General features: G+C 39.0%; 1 protein-coding gene across 2 annotated transcripts in view; it reads right to left on the bottom strand.

The window, feature by feature from the left end:
- The window catches only part of rgs3a (regulator of G protein signaling 3a), a 459,798-nt gene extending 435,509 nt beyond the window's left edge, over positions 1–24,289 (bottom strand). The window contains exons 1-2 of one of the 2 annotated variants that reach the window (XM_028809166.2): positions 24,122–24,289; positions 9,831–9,985 (exon numbers count right to left, since the gene is read on the bottom strand). In XM_028809166.2, coding sequence (XP_028664999.2) covers positions 9,831–9,985; positions 24,122–24,150 — 184 coding nt within the window. In that variant the 5' untranslated portion in view covers positions 24,151–24,289. The remainder of the gene's footprint in view (positions 1–9,830; positions 9,986–24,121) is intronic. The other variant, XM_051931938.1, reaches the window with a different exon arrangement.
- Positions 24,290–24,524: the final 235 nt, after the last annotated feature.

The following is a 24,524-nucleotide window of genomic DNA, read 5'->3' as shown; positions in this document are numbered from 1 at the left end:
ATCACATTCAGTTGCAAAACCTTCTCATGTGCACTGCAGATTATAGTCTGATAAGGCCAAAAGAACAATCATCTGCAATAAGCATAGAAGCAACCTTTATATTCCATGTTTGGATACCCTCCAAACCCTCCAGCTGCCCCCTTGGCAGACTCTAACACCCAAAGTTTACGATCTCAACTTAATATTAGGCTTGTAAACACAACTCTTACTCCAAAAACACAGGAAGTGTATAACACAAAGTAGTGGCCCGAGATCTTTATACTCTTTGTCACACACGTGCGCAAGGGAGGAAGCTAAAGGGCTTGTGTGAGGGCAATTCCGAGTCTGACTCTTTTTTTCGCTTTCCTGAAGACCATTCACGGGAAGTTCCACCTGGCCCTGTTGACGTCACTTCCAGGTCCGGACCTATAGAGGAAGGCCTTCCCGGCTCCAGCCCCCTTGATGTCACTTCTTGCCCTGACCTTTAAAAGCCTCCACCGTTTCCCTATTCCCTCAGTTCTGTTTTGGACTCCAGTTTGTACATATCAGTGCTATCATTTACCTACAATTTGTAGCCAGGAAACCAAATATACGGGTGGCTGCCCCAAACCTTGCTATGGCTCATTGTGGAGTTTGTGACATCTTGTAGCAACTTTCACAAGATACCATGGAGTATACAGCATCCAAATCTATAAAGCACTTCCAGACAGGACTGGCAAACTCCCTTGACTCATCAAGTACAGTGCCTGTGCAAGTTATGATGAGTTGGTCTAATGTTCCATGGCCAGGAATCCACATCAAGGACAAGTGCCTGGGGGGCCAGGTGACCCACGTAACCCGGTCAGACTCAGCCCAAAAAAGCTGCATAGAACCCTCATATAGGATCACCATCCACAAAGCAAAGGCTGAAGGTCAGATGCATTGCCAGTCACACAAAACAGAAGAGTGTGACTGACCCAGGTATAGCGGTAAAGTGTCCATACCAAATTACAAATTCCAGAATCTAGAAAATATCGGTTATAAAATTCAGCAAAACCGTTTAATAAGCTATACTATAAATATTACTACCTGAAAAAATCTAGAACAATGTATTGCAGTTTTAGTACCCATTACTTACTAATTAATTAATTATTAATTATTTAATAACTTATTACTAATTATTACTGTGTACAGATGGTGCAGACCTTTAATTATCTGGGAGTGCAGCTGGATGATAAATTAGACTGGACTGCCAATACTGACGCTCTGCGCAAGAAGGGACAGAGCCGACTATACTTCCTTAGAAGGCTGGCGTCCTTCAACATCTGCAATAAGATGCTGCAGATGTTCTATCAGACAGTTGTGGCGAGCGCCCTCTTCTACGCGGTGGTGTGCTGGGGAGGCAGCATAAAGAAGAAAGACGCCTCATGCCTGGACAAACTGGTGAGGAAGGCAGGCTCTATTGTTGGCATGGAGCTGGACAGTTTGACATCCGTGGCAGAGCGAAGGGCGCTCAGCAGGCTCCTATCAATTATGGAGAATCCACTGCATCCACTAAACAGTATCATCTCCAGACAGAGGAGCAGCTTCAGCGACAGACTGCTGTCACTGTCCTGCTCCACTGACAGATTGAGGAGATCGTTCCTCCCCCAAACTATGCAACTCTTCAATTCCACCCGGGGGGGTAAACGTTAACATTTAACATTATACAAAGTTATTGTCTGTTTATCACCTGCATTATTATTAATCTTTAATTTAATATTATTTATTGTATTAGTATGCTGCTGCTGGATAATGTGAATTTCCCATTGGGATTAATAAAGTATCTATCTATCTATCTAATTACATGCTTTTATTTACAGTGTCCACCACTGGGAAATTCTGGGCCCTTGTTTTGTGGATACAGAAACGATTATTAATTGTTTTGAAATGGTGCACAAATAGTACATGAAGCACACTTATCAGGCTAGGCAAAGCTTTACAATAGGAGTAAACCCAGACCCTACCCATATAAGAAATGGTGAACTCCAATTAATAAACAATGATTTTCAACAGAAGCCAAACAGAAGAGGACAATTGTGTTTTAGCGTCCAAAAAAAAAGTTGTTTCACAAAAGTCCTGTACTGTTCTGCAAAACTGCACAATACCCCTACCACTTTTACTCCAATTCAAGCCGAGCATCGTCACACATTCTGTTAACTATACAGGTTTATATTTTGCAATATATTGCTGCAAAGGATGTTTAATGTGTCAACAATAACAATATTGACTCTCTAAATATATAAATAAAATGCTACAAACTGCAAAACAGTGAAATTATTAAGATGTCAATTTATTCAATTTCTACAAAATATTTTCAAATATGAGTATCACTTTAATAGTATTCTGTTTTTACAGAGAAACCGCTGCAACTAGAAATATAATGAGCACTGACATTTCTGCATAGGATTAGGACAATGAAGCATTTGCTTATAACATTTGACCTGAGATGAGATAACTGTTTTCTTTCATTAAAGGTTGTGGCTTAATGTGTGTATTTCCCCATTATGACATTTTTATTTTGAGATGTATTAAGTTGGTTGCTGTATCCCCTTGATTACTTTTATGTGTATTCTGCAAATCTGCAAGAATCAAAAATGAATGGCAAAAGTGAATTTATGTCCAGACCGTCTATTTTAGCACTAGGCTGTTACAGTAACTTCACTCAGCTCAAAATATGGCAAATGCAAGGCTGCAGCTCACCAACATTACTTCAATCAACCAAAATTATCCAAATAAAAGAAGAGGCAATCAATTAAACTCTACCAGTATCTTCGGACCACAGAAGCACTCACCAAATGTTTGCAGAAGAAAACTGGAACCCACAGTTCCTGAAAGCTTGTTGTACAGAGAAACTCTGTGAATAGCAGAACAGTCCATGATTACAAGTGCCTGTGGGTCTGAAATCCGAAGCCGCTATAAAACACCCTTTTCTGTAACCTTAGCAGCCGTTACAGTTTCTTGCTGAGGGAATTCAGTTTTCTTGAGACCCCTTCAGCCGCCTTTCATTTGAATGGGGGACCCAGCAGCTAGCTCCTGGATTGGACGGACATTTGAATATTGATTTTCCACCTGACTATGCAGGCGTTTGACTGGCTGTTCAATTGGCGTAAATCAGCCTTATTTTATGCAGGGCTCATGAAAGGGTATCTAAGTAGCATGCAGCTTGTAAAACATGCAATGGACTCAGATGGCATGGAATTACTGAGGCAATACTTTGTATCAGTTAAACGTAAATGAATCAAAAAAATACCTGATGAAATATTTAAGATCATAACAATTTAATGTCACAGCATTAACAAATATATATTTACTGTCTCAAATACAATGAAGACATTAAAGTGCACAATTGTGAACACAAAAATGTTTCTTTAAATACCAAATGATGAATATGCCCCACTTTAATTAAATGTTCTTTAGAAAGTGGCTTTTTAAATAAAAGTATCTGCCATTTATTAAATGTACTTGGAGATATAGAATATTCTGTTAGGAATCCACTTTATTAAAAAACAGTATGTCCGTATTTACAATTCTATATTTCACAGTATATTTTGTAATGCATAATTAAAAAACAGTATGTCCGTATTTACAATTCTATATTTCACAGTATATTTTGTAATGCATAATTCCAGCCAATCTCCAAACATTGGTTACTAGATTATTTTCATTAGAATAAAAACTGAGAAAAATATGGCCATATCTACATTATTAATCTGTAACAGTGTAAAATATTAAGTATCTACATTTCTGATTTAATTTTTAGAATATATGTAACAATTGCCTTCTATTTGTATAACAAATTAATCATTTAAACAAGGTGACATGCTGCAGAATCACTAGATCCACCTCTTGATCCAAGCCCTATCGGCTCCAATCCAGGTTTTCTTTGCACTCATCAAGACTTGGTTGCTAATACAAACAACTAACTGAAAACAAAAGACAAGCCCCTGACTGACTCAGTAGTGAGACAGACAGGCAATCAGAAAGAACAGAGAACTAATGGTCATAGTGTCAAGAATGTTTTTAAATAGACTGTAAATGAAACTTGATACACAGGTGACTTCCCAAGTAATAGTTAAAAGTACAGTAAGGCTTAATTTAATATTAAAATATTAAAACAGAAAACAATTTCAAAAAGAAAAAAAAATCAAAAACATCTAGAGAAAATTATAAAGCTGATAGAAATGTATGGAAATGTAAGAACAGTAAAAATTTAACATGGATTAGTAAATGTATCTAAACATAATTGCAAAACATCAAAAATGAACTTCAGTAACTTAATTTAGTGAGCTATCACTGCTATTATACAAATATATATTATACAAATAAATATATATATATATTTATTTGTATAATATATATATATATATATATATATATATTTATTTGTATAATATATATATATATTTATTTGTATAATATATATATATATATATATATATATATATATATATATATATTTATTTGTATAATATATATATATATATATATATATATATATATATATATATCCATCCATCCATTTTCCAACCCGCTGAATCCAAACACAGGGTCACGGGGGTCTGCTGGAGCCAATCCCAGCCAACACAGGGCACAAGGCAGGAACCAATCCCGGGCAGGGTGCCAACCCACCGCAGGACACACACAAACACACCCACACACCAAGTATACACTAGGGCCAATTTAGAATCGCCAATCCACCTAACCTGCATGTCTTTGGACTGTGGGAGGAAACCGGAGCGCCCGGAGGAAACCCACGCAGACACGGGGAGAACATGCAAACTCCACGCAGGGAGGACCCGGGAATCGAACCCAGGTCCCCAGGTCTCCCAACTGCGAGGCAGCAGCGCTACCCACTGCGCCACCGTGCCGCCCTATATATATATATATATATATATATATATATATATATATATATATATAAAAATATATATATATTTATTTATTTGTATAATATATATATATATATATATATATATATATATATATATATATATATATATATATATATATATATATATTTTTATTTATTTGTATAATATATATATATATATATATATATATATTATACAAATAAATAAATATATATATATATATATATATATACGGGCGGCACGGTGGCGCAGTGGGTAGCGCTGCTGCCTCGCAGTTGGGAGATCTGGGGACCTGGGTTCGATTCCCGGGTCCTCCCTGCGTGGAGTTTGCATGTTCTCCCCGTGTCTGCGTGGGTTTCCTCCGGGCGCTCCGGTTTCCTCCCACATTCCAAAGACATGCAGGTTAGGTGGATTGGCGATTCTAAATTGGCCCTAGTGTGTGCTTGGTGTGTGGGTGTGTTTGTGTGTGTCCTGCGGTGGGTTGGCACCCTGCCCAGGATTGTTTCCTGCCTTGTGCCCTGTGTTGGCTGGGATTGGCTCCAGCAGATCCCCCGTGACCCTGTGTTCGGATTCAGCGGGTTGGAAAATGGATGGATGGATGGATGGATATATATATATACACACACAAATATATATATATTAGTGCATTCTGTATAACATTTATATTCAATCAATCAGCTAACGCATGCTTCATTTAGTATACATAATTTTGTGCAAAACATTTAAATGTGAGTGCATAGCCAGAAATAGGATGGATTTATTCCAGGAGTACGACTATATATACATAGTCTTAATATATTTTAAACCGAGATCAGATATTTTCCAGATTATATCACTCTGCATTTTATTTAGTTTCCAATATAGTTAGAACTGTTTAATATTTAAGACAGTAATGGCATTAGTTATTCTTCTAATGGTGATGCTACAAATTGCATCAGGTAAGCCTACAACAGACATACTGCCACTATGACAGGAAACCTAGGTACAGTGGAATTAACTTTCGAGTTGAAGTTGTTTTAAGTTTATAAATTATTACCATTAAAATAAAAAAGTGTTACTGTAATTATGAAGGTCAGCAAGCAAGTAATAAAATTATTTGTTTCAGAAAAAATGCTGGAAGGCTAATACAACAATTGACAATATCATTTATTTTTCACCCAATGCAGTTTAACAATACATGCTATGAATGAAAACAAGGTTGGATGATGAAAAGAAAAAAAAAATAGTACATTACACTTCCTTTGGTCGAGGAAAAGTTAATATACTGTAAATCAAGAACAAAACATTCCCAAAGAATTAATTTTCATTTAGAGTCCAGTTACGTGAATAAACACATGACATGGCTCAGCTTACTACATATGATGGTTCATCACTTTCATCACCGTCTTCAGTCATCTACACCTTCTGTATAACTCAAAGCAGTATAACAAAGAGGAGAAGCTGGACCAGATTATGATTTCACAGCAAAGGTACAAATCTACACTTCCTACCGCAATTTAATATCATAACATTCACAAGCATCAAGTTAGTGATTCAGACACCTATTTTATCTCATCCACACCTAAAGGCCCTTTCACACTTGTTAACATCACCACTTACAATTGATAATTAAATGCATGAAGAAAGGTAAACACTGGATTTAATCCCAGAATTCAAGGTGTAAATAGCAAGCAATTGGGACTTAAAGGCTGCAGTTTCAAATGCAAGACAGAAACCTCACACCTTACAGTGCATGGTGGTCAGATATGCAAGTAAACATTTTTCTGTACTCTATACACAAGACAGCAATAGTACTAGCTGTAATATTGTACCTAGTCAGTAAGCAGGCTTCTCTATCCATACTGAAGGTAATGGTTAGATTTTGAGAAGCAGGTTTGCTGTGTTTTGTTTGCAATTGAGGTCTTGATGGCTGAAAATAATAGCATAAACACTGCTGGTAAATATTACAACATCTAATGTTATTCCAATGTAACCCTGATGTCTTGAGATTAGTTATTGTTAGACCTATAATTCAGAAGTCAGACCCAGACCCTGATGCACTTAACTACAGCAGAATACTTTCACACATGCCTTTTGTAACCAATGACAAGTACGCCTCAGGCTATTTTCCACCAATTCTAGACTCTTCAAACTAGATCTTTTGGCAAAGCATAATATTTTACAATTTTCACTTCAAAACACTACTATATTGTGAAAATGTAAATTCAATTATCAAGATCTTAACACTATTTCAAATGTTGCTAATTTTTTCAAATATGGAGTTTTCACTTTTCACTAAAATTCAAATGATTTGTCAATTACTGTCATCTACCTGCTAAGCACCGTCTACACATATGTATTAATTAAAAGTTGGATTTAAGACCACTGCTAAAAACTTATATTTACTATAATACAGACAGATGTTCAAAATATTAGTCTTTAAAATAATTCATTTTAATTTCTTGTTTAGGAAATAGACATTGCACATGTGAAATTGCTGTGCAAACAAGTTTTAGTCCTGTGTTTTTACTTAATCTTCTTTAATATTTAAAATGAGCCAATTTCCTATTTTTTTTTTATTTTATTGATTTTATTAAACTCAAATTATAACATTACATACAAATAACTCAAGTTTTACAAAAAATAGGTTTGAAACAAATAAACCCCCACCCCTGAGAAAGAGAGCTAGGCCAGCTGAGTAAAACTTTAAGCTAGTAAAAATAAGTAAATAGATAAATGGAGTAAAAGAGGGGAGAGAACCTGCTTCCTCAATTTAAATGCTTATTCTAAAACATTATTGATTAGATCCTGCCAGGTTCTGAAAAAGTTTTGTAGAGATCCTCTAAATGCGAATTTGATTTTTTCCAGTTTCAAATAGTGTATAACATCAATGAAATGAGCCAAATTCTACGGGTACCAAGAGGTTATTAAAGAATGCACTGTCCATCTATCCATCCTTTTTCAAACTTGCTGATCCTAAGCAGCTGGAACCTATCCTAACAGGTATCACACACAAGGAAGAAACAATCCCTAGACAGGATGCCAGTCCATCACAGGGTGAACACAATCATAACACAAAGTGGATAATTCAGCAACACCAGTTCACCAGACCTGCATGTCTTAAGACTGTGGAAAGAAACAGAAGCACCCTGAGGAAACCCTAGTGGACACGGGGTGAACATGTAAACTCCAAAACGGAAGCAACACCAGTCCCCTTACTGTGAGGCACCATCACTTCCTCTGCCACCTTAGAATGTATTGTATACTATTAAATTTCCTTTAAAATTGATATCAGTTATGTTAACAGTCTTTTTGGGAAAACATTCAACAAGTGTTATCAGCCTTGGCTGCACACACAGCAACCTTCATATTGCTTCTTTCAAATGGCTACTACTCCAACTTCACTTCACATACATGTTCATGATGCACATGATTCATTTAATTAATGGTGATTTAGCATTTTACTGGCTGAATAGCCAATTCAATTTTGATCTCTTCTACCGAAACAAGGAGAAAAAATCAAAATTAACAATTATATTAATAACAAGCCATTTACCGCAGCTCCACCCGCATAGTAGTGAAACAGGACAAACTTTAAAAATAAACAAACAAAAAGGTACTCCAGCTAAGCGGAGGCAAGTTACGCTCCAAAACAGAGGTAGACTGACATCACGCTTCCCCCTCCCCTCAGCCTCTGTCTAGGATTAGCGCAAATATATCACTCCTGCAAGTGAACTGTGATTCTTAGCGTGAAGAGAGAAGTTGCAAAATCAACCGGAATGTTCAAGCAAATTATAGAAAAAAAAAACCTGATCTAAATCCATTAAGTAGTTCTCTTGTTCGCTACCTAAGCAGATGCAAGATACGCCCTGAGGCTGGCACGTGAGTGAGGAGAGCCCCGCCTCCTCCCCCTCGGCCCACAGCATGTCTCTTGGATTCGCGCAAATAAATCGGTACCGCAGACGAACTATGATAACTTAGTGCGATGAGAAAAGTCGCGAAATCAACCTGAATGTTCAAGCAAATTATAGAAAAAACCTGATCTAAATCCGTTAATTAGTTCTCTTGTGAAAAGCGGACAGACATACAGACAGACATTGGATTTTATATACGTATATAGAGATGTATGGAATACAAGCCAGTTCAAGTCAATTAACATTTTCTTCACAAAGATGTTATCCAACTGTAAAAAGCCACATAATAAAAACCCATTTTAAAAATGTTGTAGCCACACGCAATCATTTCGATGTTAGCAGCTGTTTGTACTAAAGTCCTATAATGGTTCAAACAGACTGTATGCCTTACCTGCAAATTTATAAAAATCACTGTAAACGTAAAGAGAACTTTATAGTATGCAGACATTAACAAATTTGTATCCCTCCACGAAAAAAAATAAAACACACAATAATCTCTGAAATAACTTGAAGCTGACAAAAGTAACAGACACTCATCACTGTTTATTCTGCAGTTAACATCAAAATCAGATTTTGCTTTAAAGTTTTGAATCAACAGAATATTTCAAATAATACCACAAATGAAAATGATATGGACACATAAATGATGGGACCCTTCACCTAACATTTTGTTGCCCATCCTTTAGATTTTGCAATTACTGCCAACAAGAAAGTCCTGGAGTTCTCCATGAGAGTTCCGTACCTGTCAACAGGTACTATGGCCTACTTGTCCTGAGTAAGCTGCTCCAGCTGTGTCAAGTTTGAAGAGGGCCTTCTCCAGAGTGCAGCTTTCAGCTCTTTGCATAGATGTTTGATCTATTATGCACATGTTTTTATCCATCAGCATAAATCAGTTAAAAATGTATTCATGGAAAGAGTTCTGGCTAAGCCTTTCATGCTTAAAGAAATCAGTTTATTGTCACGTTGTATATTTGGAAAATCCAACAAATATAACAAAAACAGCAGCAAAGATAATGCATCACCCTGTATTTGAAAGTGCATTACTACACTCTCCAAATTATTTTACCTTTCCCCTTGAAGCTAGATGGATTAATTCTTCTCTTCTTTCTCAGGTATGACTTATTTCTCACTCTCATTGCAGTTCGGATGGCAGGAACTTGGACTTGAAGAGGTGGCACGCTTTCAGTCTCCGAAACTCTTGCAGCTCTAGCTTGCCTAGAACTGAAAACAAGTGTTTGTCATGAATAGCAAAGCAGTCATATTTTCCCTTTATTAGAAAACAATGTTTAGCTTCCCAGTTTACTGTAGGTCATATAATACTTGTAAATGTTAAGACCTGCACTGAATAACCTCAAACCATCATTAGATATCATACTGAAATGCACCATTTCTGGCTATGAAACCAGTACTGTTTATCATCACAAAATTCAAGCCCCCAAAATCCACAAAGTACCGTAGATACTCGCGTATTAGTCGATCTCGCAAATAAGTCGAGTGTATTGTTTAAGCCGAAAATTACGAAATTTGTTATGATAAGTCGAGGGTAAAACTTGACAGCTATCGGAGATAGAGGGCCACAATCAGCTGTTAATGGCGACAAAACTCACTGTCACGTCACAGGCATTCCCTCTGTGCTTGCAGAAATGCTAGACTCGTTGACTCGGCAACTTATCCTTGCGTGTGCGTGAGTTGCGAAATGTACTCAAAGGCAAGATAGCGTCGATATGTCACAAGGGAGCGAAGCGAGTGCAGAAAAGAAAACACTCAGCAGACGATGTGTTGCACATTAACGCTGAGTCGGACTCCGATTTTTCAGAATCGGATTTTATTGACAGTGATCAGGAATCGAGCAAGAGAGTGAGAAGCCGGCATCAGCTGATCGGACACCAGCCGATGCCGTGCCAGCTGAACGCATTCGCGCAGCCAATGCAGCTATGGCAAGGTTCACGTGGGAGGAATACCCAGACATTGATCCGTGGGAGCCGAACTGGCTACCGGACTTCACAAGACAGCATGGCTTGTTGTTGGACACGACAGATCACCCACTGCTGGACTACTTCAGGCTGCTCTCTCCTGATGCTGCTTTTCAGCTACTGTCAGACGAGACAAACACGTAGGCAGAGAAATTTTTTGAATCGCGGGATGCACTTGCATCGCATTGATAGCGTGCGTTGCCTTGGTTCTTTTGATTCCAAATCTGATTGCACGTGGCAGCTAATGGTATGTTTGTTATCCAAAACCTGCAAAAGCTAATGCTCAAATTCAAGTATTTCACAGTTTAAAGAATTATTTAATGAAATTAGAAAAAAAACTAGCTAATTAGCAATAGTATTGCTTATAATTATTTCAAAGACCATGGGAAACGGCAGATGACCGGTGACTTAACACCGTGAAGCGTTGAGTGTACAATGTCCATCCATCCATTTTTCCAACCCGCTATATTCCTAACTACAGGGTTACGGGGGTCTGCTGGAGCCAATCCCAGCCAACACAGGGCACAAGGCAGGAACCAATCCCGGGCAGGGTGCCAACCCACCGCAGGAGTGTACAATGTAATTACCCAAATTCTATAGACAATTGTGTTGCCCCGCGGATAAGTCGATTCTGCTTTTTTGAATGAATTTTAAGGCATAAATTTTTCGACTTATACGCGAGTATCTACGGTACTTGACAACACACTATATATTACTGAAAATAAAGCTTGCAGTTTGTTCAGGGGGATGTATCTAAAGACCTAATCATTTCCTACTTTTTAAAGTAAAAATAAGGTGTTTGTGTATGTGTTTTTTTTCTTTGATTTGGAGTGCTACTAGTTACTGTACCACACAAATATTGATCAAGGCTAATGTGGCATAAGGATAAAAAATTAAAACAAAATTAAATTCTCTTCACATGATTTCTTGTTTTACTCAGATTTTACAGGAAATTTCATAAAAGGAATTCAGCCTTATAATAAAAATTACATTGCAATCATACTGCAGTGACTGGAATCCTTCATAATCAGAGTTCTGTGAATCCATAATCAAATGCAATATGGTTTTCCTTTCTAACTTTGCTAAACATGCTTCAAAGTCCTCTCAATAGCCATTTCTTTGGGGTCATTATAAACCAAAACATCGTCAGCTTGCATATTTAAAAAAAAGCCACCCACCCACACCCAAGACTCCTCACAAAAACTCATTTAATATAAAAATCAATCTTATAAAAACACACCCATTATTTTTCTTTACCATATAGGTCCTGACAAAGCTAGTGTTGCTTTGGCTTAACTGTTTCTCCTAAATTTCTGAGCACTTCAAAACTTTGTCCCATTACTTAATATTCATATTTTAATACATAAAAAGTATCCGAATATATCAATGCCCAATTTCCATTGCTGGTTATTTGTCACAGCTATAACTGCCAAAATCAGCACAAAAAAAAATCTTGCTTCCATAAAGTAGCCAGTTCTGCACACAGGGTAGACCACAATGCTGACCCCCAAATGGCTTTGGGGTGGTGAGGGGTGTTGATGACATCTTTCTCATTGTTTATATGTTAGCCACATGGAATGCATAAGTCCATCAGAATCAGAATTCAATTTATTGGCCAGGTACACTAGGATGTACTAGGAATTTGTCTTGATAGCATTAGTGCAACACAGAACGACAACACAGAATACAAAAGATAAGAAGATGGCATATGTGGGATTACATAAGGGATCGGCTCTGAACCCTTTCTTATTTGCAATGGTGACAAACAGGCTCACAGACAAGATTAGACAGGATTCCCCGTGGACTGTGATGTTTGCTGATGACATCGTGATCTGTAGTGAGAGTAGGGAGCAGGTTTAGGAGACCCTGGAGAGCTGGAGATATGCTAGAGAGAGGAGAGGAATGAAGATCAGTAGGACCACCAAGACAGAATACATGTGCGTGAATGAGAGGGAGGTCAGAGGAATGGTGAGGATGCAGGGAGTAGAGTTGGCAAAGGTGGATGAGTTTAAATACTTGGGATCAACAGTACAGAGTAATGCGGATTGTGGAAGAGAAGTGAAGAAGAGAGTGCAGGCAGGATGTAATGGGTGGAGGAGTGATAGGAGTGATTTGTGACAGATGGATATCAGTAAGAGTGAAAAGGAAGGTCTACAGGACGGTAGAGAGACCAGCTATGTTATATAGGTTGGAGTCGGTGGCACTGACTAGAAAGCAAGAGACAGAGCTGGAGGTAGCAGAGTTAAAGTTGCTAAGATTTGCACTGGGTGTGACGAGGATGAACAGGATTAGAAATAAGGACATTAGAGGGTCAGCTCAGGTGGGACAGTTCGGAGACAAAGTCAGAGAGGCAAGATTATGTTGGTTTGGACATGTGCAGAGGAGAGATGTTGGGTATATTGGGAAAAGGATGTTAAAGATAGAGCTGCCAGGTAAGAGGAACAGAGGAAGGCCTAAGAGAAGGTTTATAGATGTGGTGAGAGAGGAGATATGTAGGTGATGGGTGCGACAGAGCAAGATGCAAAAGACAGGAAGATATAGATAAAAGATCCGCTGTGGCAACCCCTAACAGGAGCAGCCAAAAGAAAAAGAAGAACAACGTAGCATATGAAATGAGAAAATGTGATGCAGCATACAAGGCAATCACCATGTGGATTCATGTCTCCAGCACGGGGGTCACCAGTTTTGGAATATTGTCTGAAACAGAATAAACAGTAAAACTGCATCTACTGCATGCTTGTTTGTCTTGTTAAACAATGCAAATTATTTACACCTTGTTTTTTTTTTTTGTTAATTTCAGGCATTGTGCAACTTTCTGAACTTGAACTTTTAAGTGCCTTTGCCACGCTATAGCACTACAATCAATTTCCTTCGGTTGTTCATACCACTGCTTAAGCAACCAAATTGTACGTTTTTCCATACTTCCACTTCACTGAGCAGGACCTGCATTTCGCATTCGCTGAAATTCTTCTTTTTCTTTTATCACACGTGCTTTCACCATTGTCTTTTAACAATACACAGAAAGGAAGGCGCTATTTATATTGCTGTGCATATTCAAATAGGCAAAATTCTGGAAGGAGTCGGGGTGGAGCTGTAGGCGCATGCATGTGCATTAAAATTCACGTTGATTGGGATTTATAAAGGGAAAGTGCACAGAACTTTGGTTACGCAGTTTCATGCATCTGAATTGTTTTGTGTGTGCACACATTTCTAGTTTTGTCCGTATGTCATGTTTTAGTGTGAATTCTACACAAGCCATTAAACATGCGACCCTGGACTCTAACTCAATCATTGCAGAACATTACCATTGCTGTTTTAAAGCCATTCCTGTGTACCTTTGGCTTTATGCTTAGGGTTATTTTCCTGCTAGAAAACAAAGCTTTCCCAAAAGGTACAGATTTTTTTTTTTTTTTTTGCAGACTGCATCAGGTTTTCCTTCTGGATTCCCTTGCATTTTGCTACATTCCTTTAACCCTGTACCCTCACAGTCCTTCCAGAGCCTGCTGCAGAGAAGTGTCCAAACATCATGATGCTGGCACCACCATGATTTACAGTGGTAATGGTTTGTTTTTGACAATGTGCTGTGTTTTACTTATGCCAGACATGTCATTTAGTCTGATGGTCAAAAAGCACAATTTTGATCTCATCATTCGAAGTCTCCCATGTGGTTCTGTCAAAATTGTCACTTTTTTTTTATTTATTTATTTATTTTTTTAAATTGTGGGTTTCTCTTGGCCAATTGTGGGGCCACTCTCCCATAAAGCTGCAAATGGTGAAGCACCCAGGCAATGGTTGTTGTCTACACACTCTGTCCAATCTCAGCCACTGACTTTTTCAGAGTTCTCTTAGTGGTCTGCCTCACTTGGCTTCTTGCACAATCACTCAGGATTTGTGGATGGCCTGCTCTAGGCAGAGTTAAAGCTGTGCCATACTCTCTCCATTTATTAATGATCGATTTAACAGGATATTCAGTGACTTGGCTATTTTCTTGTCTCCATCCTCTGGCTTATGCTTTTCTGTCCCCTTTTCAAAGAATTCCCTGGAGTGTTCTTTTGTCTTCACTGTGCAGGTTAGGCCAACATACTGACTCACCACAAGCTGACCCTTCCACATTCAGCTGCTTTTATACTGCAATCATTTAAAACCCAAGACAATTAAAATCTATTGAACCAATTTTTTGGCTTCCAAAACCAATTGGCTTCAATAGTGTGGATTTAGGTGTGTTACTTTAACTGGGGTGAATACTTATGAGAGCATTTATATATTTGTAATTAATTTCAACAACTTTGTAATTTTTATTTCAACATTAAAAGAGTCATTCTGATAATCAGTGTCAAAAAAGCCAAACTGTATCCACTGTTGTAGAACAATAAAGTGCTTCAAAGTTGTTTAATAACATTAATATGTATTGTAGCACTGGGAATAAGACCTTATGGATATATGATCACACAATGAATACAGTTTAACCCTAGATAAATGCACTCTTCCTGAGAATGTGTGAAATATGGGCTAGACTAGTTCAAAACGATACAATGCATGTACTATATATCTCAGATTATTACAAATGCACCCTGGCTTAGACTCCACTTGTACCCAAGGGTAACAGCTTATGTCTTACTGGACAACAATATTCTGGATTGCTAGCTCACCATTTCATTCTGCTTAAGTGGTGCAAACCTAAACCACTTACTATACTGCAGTAGAAAGGACATGTTTTGCTACATATATTGTCACAAGATTAAACTTTACTCAATGAGGAAGACTTTACAGAGGCCATCCTCATCAAAAATTCTTTAAATAATTCATGGACCATACTAAAACAATAAAAGCATTCGTGCCATTTTCAGTTTTTGTCCACCTGTTTTGTGCTGTTTAATATTTTATTTCTCACCATCTTTCTGTATTTTTCTTCTATAGGGAGGGGGCAACTTGAATATGACTAACAAAATATGTAAATAAAACTCCCAAATTATGAATTATAATAATCGGTGATTACTTATAAAATAAATTAATATAAAAAGCACAGCAATATACAGTAATCCCTCCTCCATCGCGGGGGTTGCGTTCCAGAGCCACCCGCGAAATAAGAAAATCCGCGAAGTAGAAACCATATGTTTATATGGTTATTTTTATATTGTCATGCTTGCGTCACAGATTTGCGCAGAAACACAGGAGGTTGTAGAGAGACAGGAACGTTATTCAAACACTGCAAACAAACATTTGTCTCTTTTTCAAAAGTTTAAACTGTGCTCCATGACAAGACAGAGATGACAGTTCTGTCTCACAATTAAAAGAATGCAAACATATCTTCCTCTTCAAAGGAGTGCGTGTCAGGAGCACAGAATGTCACATAGATAGAGAAAACAATCTCTAGCAAACAAATCAATAGGGCTGTTTGGCTTTTAAGTATGCGAAGCACCGCAGCACAAAGCTGTTGAAGGCGGCAGCTCACACCCCCTCCGTCAGGAGCAGGGAGAGAGAGAGAGAGAGAGATAGAGACAGAGTTTGTTTTTCAGTCAAAAATCAATACGTGCCCTTCGAGCTTTTAAGTATGCGAAGCACCGTGCAGCATGTCATTTCAGGAAGCAGCTACACAAAAGATAGCAACGTGAAGATAATCTTTCATCATTTTTAGACGAGCGTCCGTATCGTCTAGGTGTGCGATCAGCCCCCCTGCTCAATCCCCCTACGTCAGGATCAGAGAAAGTCTGCGCAAGAGAGAGATAGAGAAAAGTAAGCAATCTAGCTTCTCAGCCATCTGCCAATAGCGTCCCTTGTATGAAATCAACTTGGCAAACCAACTGAGGAAGCATGTACCAGAAATTAAAAGACCCATTTGTCCGCAGAAATCCGCGAACCAGCAAAAAATCCACGATATATATTTAAATATGCTTACATATAAAATCTGCGATGGAGTAAAGCCGCGAAAGGCGAAGCACGATATAGTGAGGGATCACTGTATTAATGTTTCAATTTTAAGTATTTTTTCTGAACATTTCTAACTCCCAGCAAATGCTACTATATTTAATATCATAAAATTTAGGTAGGCTGGCATTTAAAAAATAAATAGATAAAACACATAATTGCACAAAGTCTTTAAAGCAAATTTCTTTTTTGTGCTTTAAATAGATGATTTACTGTAAAACAAAACAAAACAAATAAAAAAAAGGTTGGGAGCATGCGCTGATTACACGACACGACAAGCTACCCAGATTGGGACCGAGTGCAGCTGCGCAACAATTGACACCTCATCACCACACTGAACATTGTGAGGTTTTTTTACGGTGGCTGGAGTGCCAAACCTCCACCAAAACCCCATTGTTTTCCTTGCAGCTTGGAGGACCCACTTGCAGGGCTGGATTCAGATTAATGTCATACCCAGGACGGATCAATTGCAGGTTAAGGGCCTTTGTCAGGGGCCCAACAGAGTGAAGTCACTTCTGGCGTTTTATGGGATTTGAACCGGCAACCTTCCAACACAGATCCCTAGCCTCAGATATATAGCTATATTATGAGGGGCCATTCAGGAAAAAATGGACTGGCTCGTACATATATAAAGTGGTTCAGATACGTATTTATATCTGTTCAGATACATTGGTTTGAATACATCCATTTAGAAATACACATTGGTTGAGATGTACAGTATATATTGGCTGAAATTCTTTGATAAGAATAAGTAAACAGAGAAGTTTAGATATATACACTGGTTCAGAAACATCCATTCAGATATATAGATTGGTTTGAACAGAACGGTTGGGATTTACAGACTGGCACAGTGCGGCCATCTAAATTTAACTTCACTGTTTCGCTTCATCACTGTTGTCATTATTGTATATATTTTATACAAGAAGCATATACCGGTCGGTACGTTTTATTTCGTAAACAGTCTTGGTTGGGGGTCATCAATTCCAAAGCACTTTTTTTCTTTCATCATTTAGAACACTCGCACAGATCCCTGCCTCAGCTCGTTGCACTCGCTCCTGCGTCCCTCCCATGACAGAGACTTCTCAAAAGAATCAAAAAAGCATTGATTGCAGCCTTAGTATATCCCATTTTTTCACCTTATGAAACGTTTGTTCATCATTGACAGAAAGCCGCACAGTGATTCTGGTATTCCTTGTTGTGGCAGTATTTCATTAAAGGGCGATCTATGTCAGGAAAGATACAAGGCTTGTCTGCTCAAAGGACAAGCATCTTAATGGAGGAAAACACTGAAGTTGCACAGTTTCTTCTCAATGCTGATCAGTGATCAGAATATTTTAACTTCACAAACAGCCGATGTTGAACTCTTTTTATAATTAAACAGCCCCCAAAATTCACACACAACATCAGACGCACACACTACTGATTAAGCGTGCAATCTCCTGTGTTAGCATTATAAAGGACTAATACATGCCCGGGGCATTTACTGTCATTTACTTGCAAGGCAGGAGATTGCAAGAAAATTCAGTCTTGGGAGAAAGTTAGCTTTAGTCCAAGGATTTCACATACACAAAAATATCCTACCTTCAGCACAAGCTTGATAAGAAATAATATACTTTTTGAGCATAGCATACAATGCATACATGAGTCAATTTTAATTACCTTCAGTTTATAGTTAAAATATCCACCGCCGGCATAAAACATCAGTTATTTGTGAAGCAGTAATATTCTCATCATTCTGTATCCCTGATCACTGATCTGCATGCACAAGAAACTCCGCAGCTCCAGTTTTATAACACAAAGAGGGTCTATCCTTTATCCTTCCTGATCTGGAAAACTCTTACATGAAACACTGGCACACACACACACACATATATATATACAGTACATCCGAAAAGTATTCACAGCGCATCACTTTTCCCACATTTTGTTATGTTACAGCCTTATTGCAAAATGGATTAAATTCATTTTTTTCCTCAGAATTCTAAACACAACACCCCATAATGACAACGTGAAGAAAGTTTACTTGAGGTTTTTGCAAATTTATTAAAAATAAAAAAACTGAGAAATCACATGTACATAAGTATTCACAGCCTTTGCTCAATACTTTGTCGATGCACCTTTGGCAGCAATTACAGCCTCAAGTCTTGTTGAATATGATGCCACAAGCTTGGCACACCTATCCTTGGCCAGTTTCGCCCATTCCTCTTTGCAGCACCTCTCAAGCTCCATCAGGTTGGATGGGAAGCGTCGGTGCACAGCCATTTTAAGATCTCTCCAGAGATGTTCAATCAGATTCAAGTCTGGGCTCTGGCTGGGCCACTCAAGGACATCCACAGAGTTGTCCTGAAGCCACTCCTTTGATATCTTGGCTGTGTGCTTAGGGTCATTGTCCTGCTGAAAGATGAACCGTCGCCCCAGTCTGAGGTCAAGAGCGCTCTGGAACAGGTTTTCATCCAGGATGTCTCTGTACATTGCTGCAGTCATCTTTTCCTTTATCCTGACTAGTCTCACAGTTCCTGCCACTGAAAAACATCCCCACAGCATGATGCTGCCACCACCATGCTTCACTGTAGGGATGGTATTGGCCTGGTGATGAGCGGTGCCTGGTTTCCTCCAAACGTGACGCCTGGCATTCACACCAAAGAGTTCAATCTTTGTCTTATCAGACCAGAGAATTTTCTTCAGGTGCCTTTTGGCAAACTCTAGGCGGGCTGCCATGTGCCTTTTACTAAGGAGTGGCTTCCGTCTGGCCACTCTACCATACAGGCCTGATTGGTGGATTGCTGAAGAGATGGTTGTCCTTCTGGAAGGTTCTCCTCTTTCCACAGAGGACCTCTGGAGCTCTGACAAAGTGACCATCGGGTTCTTGGTCACCTCCCTGACTAAGGCCCTTCTCCCCCGATTGCTCAGTTTAGATGGCCGGCCAGCTCTAGGAAGAGTCCTGGTGGTTTCGAACTTCTTCCACTTACAGATGATGGAGGCCACTGTGCTCATTGGGACCTTGAAAGCAGCAGAATTTTTTCTGTAACCTTCCCCAGATTTGTGCCTCGAGACAATCCTGTCTCGGAGGTCTACAGACAATTACTTTTAACTTAATGCTTGGTTTGTGTTCTGACATGAACTGTCAACTGTGGGACCTTATATAGACAGGTGTGTGCCTTTCCAAATCATGTCCAGTCAACTGAATTTACCACAGGTGGACTCCAATTAAGCTGCAGAAACATCTCAAGGATGATCAGGGGAAACAGGATGCACCTGTGCTCAATTTTGAGCTTCATGGCAAAGGCTGTGAATACTTATGTACATGTGATTTCTCAGTTTTATTATTTTTAATAAATTTGCAAAAACCTCAAGTAAACTTTTTTCACGTTGTCATTATGGGGTGTTGTGTGTAGAATTCTGAGGAAAAAAATGAATTTAATCCATTTTGGAATAAGGCTGTAACATAACAAAATGTGGAAAAAGTGATGCGCTATGAATACTTTCCAGATGCACTGTATATTATATATATATATATATATATATATATATATATATATATATATATATATACATATAGTAATCCCTCGCTATATCGCGCTTCGCCTTTCGCGGCTTCACTCCATCACGGATTTTATATGTAAGCATATTTAAATATATATCGCGGATTTTTTGCTGGTTCGCAGATTTCTGCGGACAATGGGTCTTTTAATTTCTGGTACATGCTTCCTCAGTTGGTTTGCCAAGTTGATTTCATACAAGGGACGCTATTGGCAGATGGCCGAGAAGCTACCCAGCTTACTTTTCTCTCTCTCTTGCGCTGACTTTCTCTGATCCTGATGTAGGGGGATTGAGCAGGGGGGCTGTTCGCACACCTAGACGATACGGACGCTCGTCTAAAAATGATGAAAGATTATCTTCACGTTGCTATCTTTTGTGCAGCTGCTTCCTGAAATGACATGCTGCACGGTGCTTCGCATACTTAAAAGCTCGAAGGGCACGTATTGATTTTTGATTGAAAAACAAACTTCGTCAGGAGCAGAGAGAGAGAGAGAGAGAGAGAGAGACACAGAGGGGGTGTGAGCTGCCGCCTTCAACAGCTTTGTGCCGCGGTGCTTCGCATACTTAAAAGCCAATCAGCCCTATTGATTTGTTTGCTTTTCTCTATCTCTGTGACATGATCTGCTCCTGACGCGCACTCCTTTGAAGAGGAAGATATGTTTGCATTCTTTTAATTGTGAGACGGAACTGTCATCTCTGTCTTGTCATGGAGCACAGTTTAAACTTTTGAAAAAGAGACAAATGTTTGTTTGCAGTGTTTGAATAACGTTCCTGTCTCTCTACAACCTCCTGTGTTTCTGCGCAAATCTGTGACCCAAGCATTACAATATAAAAATAACCATATAAACATATGGTTTCTACTTCGCAGATTTTCTTATTTCGCGGGTGGCTATGGAACGCAACCCCCGCGATGGAAGAGGGATTACTGTATATACAGTATATGCATTTTCTGGCTAGGTTTATTTCTTACCCCCATTTACTGTACATCTGTCAACACTTTGCATGTTTTCGTTTTTACTTCTATGTAAATGGAAGTTTGGTGTTGGAGTCAAAAATCTGCTATTGTGTTAAATTCAGCTTCTGAGTCTGCGATGTTCAAAACGTCAAGAAAAGTTGACTTTAGCATGGAATTATTTTGTTTCTGTAGAAAATCAAAGTGGATTTTCACATCTTAAAGCTGCAATTTCTGAAGGAAAAAATGTGTTTTTTTTGCATTGTACTGAGCTTGTGGATGACTACATCCATCCTGGCAAAGACGGAACATTTGGGGACATCATGTTTTCGAGATATCAGCTCTGAACCCTGGGATCTATGTGCAATGACAACTTCTGAAAACATTGACCCATTTTCACCAAACAAGTTGCATCGTTTTTGTCTTGTTACAAGGTGCAGGCCTGTTCTTTTCGGTCCAGTATGGTTCAGCACCTTATACCCCCATATTCTTCAAAAACAGTTTGACCGAAGTTCACCGATAGCTGCCATAGAGAAATTTAACAGTTTCACCACCAGAGCACATGCTAAATGAGGATTAGAAAGAAATGAACACACAACATAATAGATCTGTAAAGGATGATGTAGACACAGACATTAAGCTACCCTCATTCCGATCTTCTGTCTATGCAGTATTTACTTAATTTGACCAAATGTGTTTAGCTTGGGGGGGGGCGGCACAGTAGCACAGTGGTAACACTGCTGCCTCGCAGTTAGGAGACCCGGGTTCGCTTTCTGGGTCCTCCCTGCGTGGAGTTTGCATGTTCTCCCCGTGTCTGCGTGGGTTTCCTCCCACAGTCCAAAGACATGCAAGTTAGGTGCATTGGCGATTCTAAATTGTCCCGTGGGTGTATGTGTGTGTGCCCTGCGGTGGGCTGGCGCCCTCCCTGGGGTTTGTTTCTTGTCTTGCACCCTGTGTTGGCTGGGATTGGCTCCAGCCGACCCCCATGACCCTGTAGTTAGGATACAGCTGGTTGGATAATGGATGGATGGATGTTTAGCTTGACATTAAATATTTATGTTGCTCATGTGATTTGATTTTCTGTACGTTTCACTTCACTATAATTTTTTGTGTACATAATGAATATTGCATAAATGTACTTCATTGTACCATACAATGGATTGTATTATTCTATAAAAATTTCCATTGAGTTATTTCCTGTAGTATCACTAAAGTGTAATTGACATGAACGTCCTGTATTGGCCATTCTATACTTTATTTATTTATTTTAATTGGGGTTCTCTGATTTTCTCCCACTTCCAAAAGACCAGGAACTGTGCACTACCCAGGGCTGGCTCCTGCATCATGTCCAGTTTTCCTGGCGGAGACTCCGGCTTCTCACTTTTCACACTAAAATATGTAGATTAAGAAACTGAATGGGTGCGTAGTATCCTCCACTTTATAAATTTAAAGTACATTTTTTATTTAACTATTGTTATTCATTAAGGGAAAATAATGATAATGTTGTCAAGACCTGCCTTAAAAAAATTAATAAATGAATTTAGCAGTTAGTTGGTCAAAAAAAAAAAAAAGATTCGGGTATTATTTGCTCCATACATGGTTCTAAAACTAAATCTAAGAGCAAGGCTGTCTGAATTTGGGAGAGGGGGCCTAGGGGCAAGACAGGTATTAGGGAGGGTTTGGTGATATATTTCATGGCAGCAGGGTTTAACAGGATGAATGGGGGGGGGGGGATCCAAGAATTTTGTGTGTCACTTTAATAAAGTATTTCATCCTCTTTAAAGCCAGTTCTGTCTGTAACATCATGACTCCAAATTCCAATAGTAAAATGGCATAACAAACTTAGGAGTTAGATGAACAATCCTTACAGGAAAGGAGAGACATCTCACTGCAACCCTGGGCACAAAGCAGGGAACAGACTAGGGCAGGATGCCAGTCCATGGCCTAACAGCACTATGCAGTTTGGCCAATAAATTGTGATACAAAGTTGAGGAAGACGCGGGCCTCCTATGTTTTTTTGCATGCTTGGAATGTAAAGTAGCTGCCAGAGGGCATATTTGCAATGCTTGTCGAAATGGATGACCTCTTCTTTAGAATAGCTTGGGAAAAAGTTGCATGTCCATATTTAAACTGAACATTTTGTAACATTGTATATTTTTTGTTTTGATTTATTGATCTTGATGTATGGAATCCTGCATTTTCTACCAGTTGAATTCCAAATCTGAAAACAGCTACAAGAAACACTCTGATTTCAGTCACTCTATTAATGATTGCTTCTTTGTGGGTTTGTTAGAAAAGATACAAGTTTTATAATGATCCATTTACGTACAGATAATAAAATCCCGTGTTACTCCAACTGGATGCCAGTTGATCTTGAGATTGTGCTTTATTTGTTCTCATTGGGTTTAGGACGGCTGCCACTCAAAATCAGGTAACCACAGCTGAATGCCCGTGTGCTGCTTGGATGTTCTCTCCTGGTTTCTCTGCGTGTCCTTTCGCATCTCAGCAGACGCAACGCGGGTGTCCGCTCGGGACCGTGACATTGCACAGCGGGGGGTTCTGAAAACGGATGGATACCTACTTACTTTTACCCACTGAAACTGTCCGGCCATTCGTGTGCATCGGAGTATGTAACAACTACCTAGTAGAAGTACCTGCATCGGTGCAAAGCTTTCATTAATAATTAAACAAGGCCATTGTTTTCACGTGGCTGGCAAAGGTGCAAACTGAGATTAACTTCACTGTTCATAACAGTCAAAGAGACAGGTTACGAGGAACACAATCATTCAAAACGCGCAATCAGAAAAATACACTAAGAAAACTGAAAAACGGCGGAGTAAGAAAAATACAGAATACATCTTTATCGTTAAACAGATCTGCTTAATCTGTCCAACGTAGTATAAAGGGTTTCGACACGGGCTGCTCGGCTCTCCCCCTTCCCGGCTTCAAATAGTCAAACAAACTTACTTTCTTTTTCTTTCTCCAGCTGAATGCATTTCTAGGCGTTTCGTAACGTATGCTTTCCAATTAAACCGATCCCGTTTGTCTGGGTCTGCTTCTTTGCTTTGCTTCCCTTCCTACGCCTTTTCGTCTTTCATTCGTCTGCTTCCAGTCGCGTTACTAGCGTACAGTACAGTTTATTTAAAATAAGCGCCGAGTGCAATCTGCAGCAGAAAGGCGGGGCTCCAGAAGGCATTGGAATGTAGGCGGGTGACATGTCAGTCATTCAGGTTTAACCAATCGCTGTCAGAGTTCTGTTACATTAGGGTGTCAATCTTTCTTTATCCAGTAACCTACCTGTAAGAGTTGCTTGTCATTTATCCTAACAACCAATTATGTTATAGTACTGCGCTTCAGGGGGCGGGATGCA

The sequence above is a fragment of the Erpetoichthys calabaricus genome, chromosome 9 (genome assembly GCF_900747795.2).
Source record: "Erpetoichthys calabaricus chromosome 9, fErpCal1.3, whole genome shotgun sequence".
Classification (NCBI taxonomy): domain Eukaryota; kingdom Metazoa; phylum Chordata; class Cladistia; order Polypteriformes; family Polypteridae; genus Erpetoichthys; species Erpetoichthys calabaricus.
The sequence above is the reverse complement of the archived record's forward strand: the minus strand, read 5'-3'. Positions and strand labels throughout refer to the sequence as shown.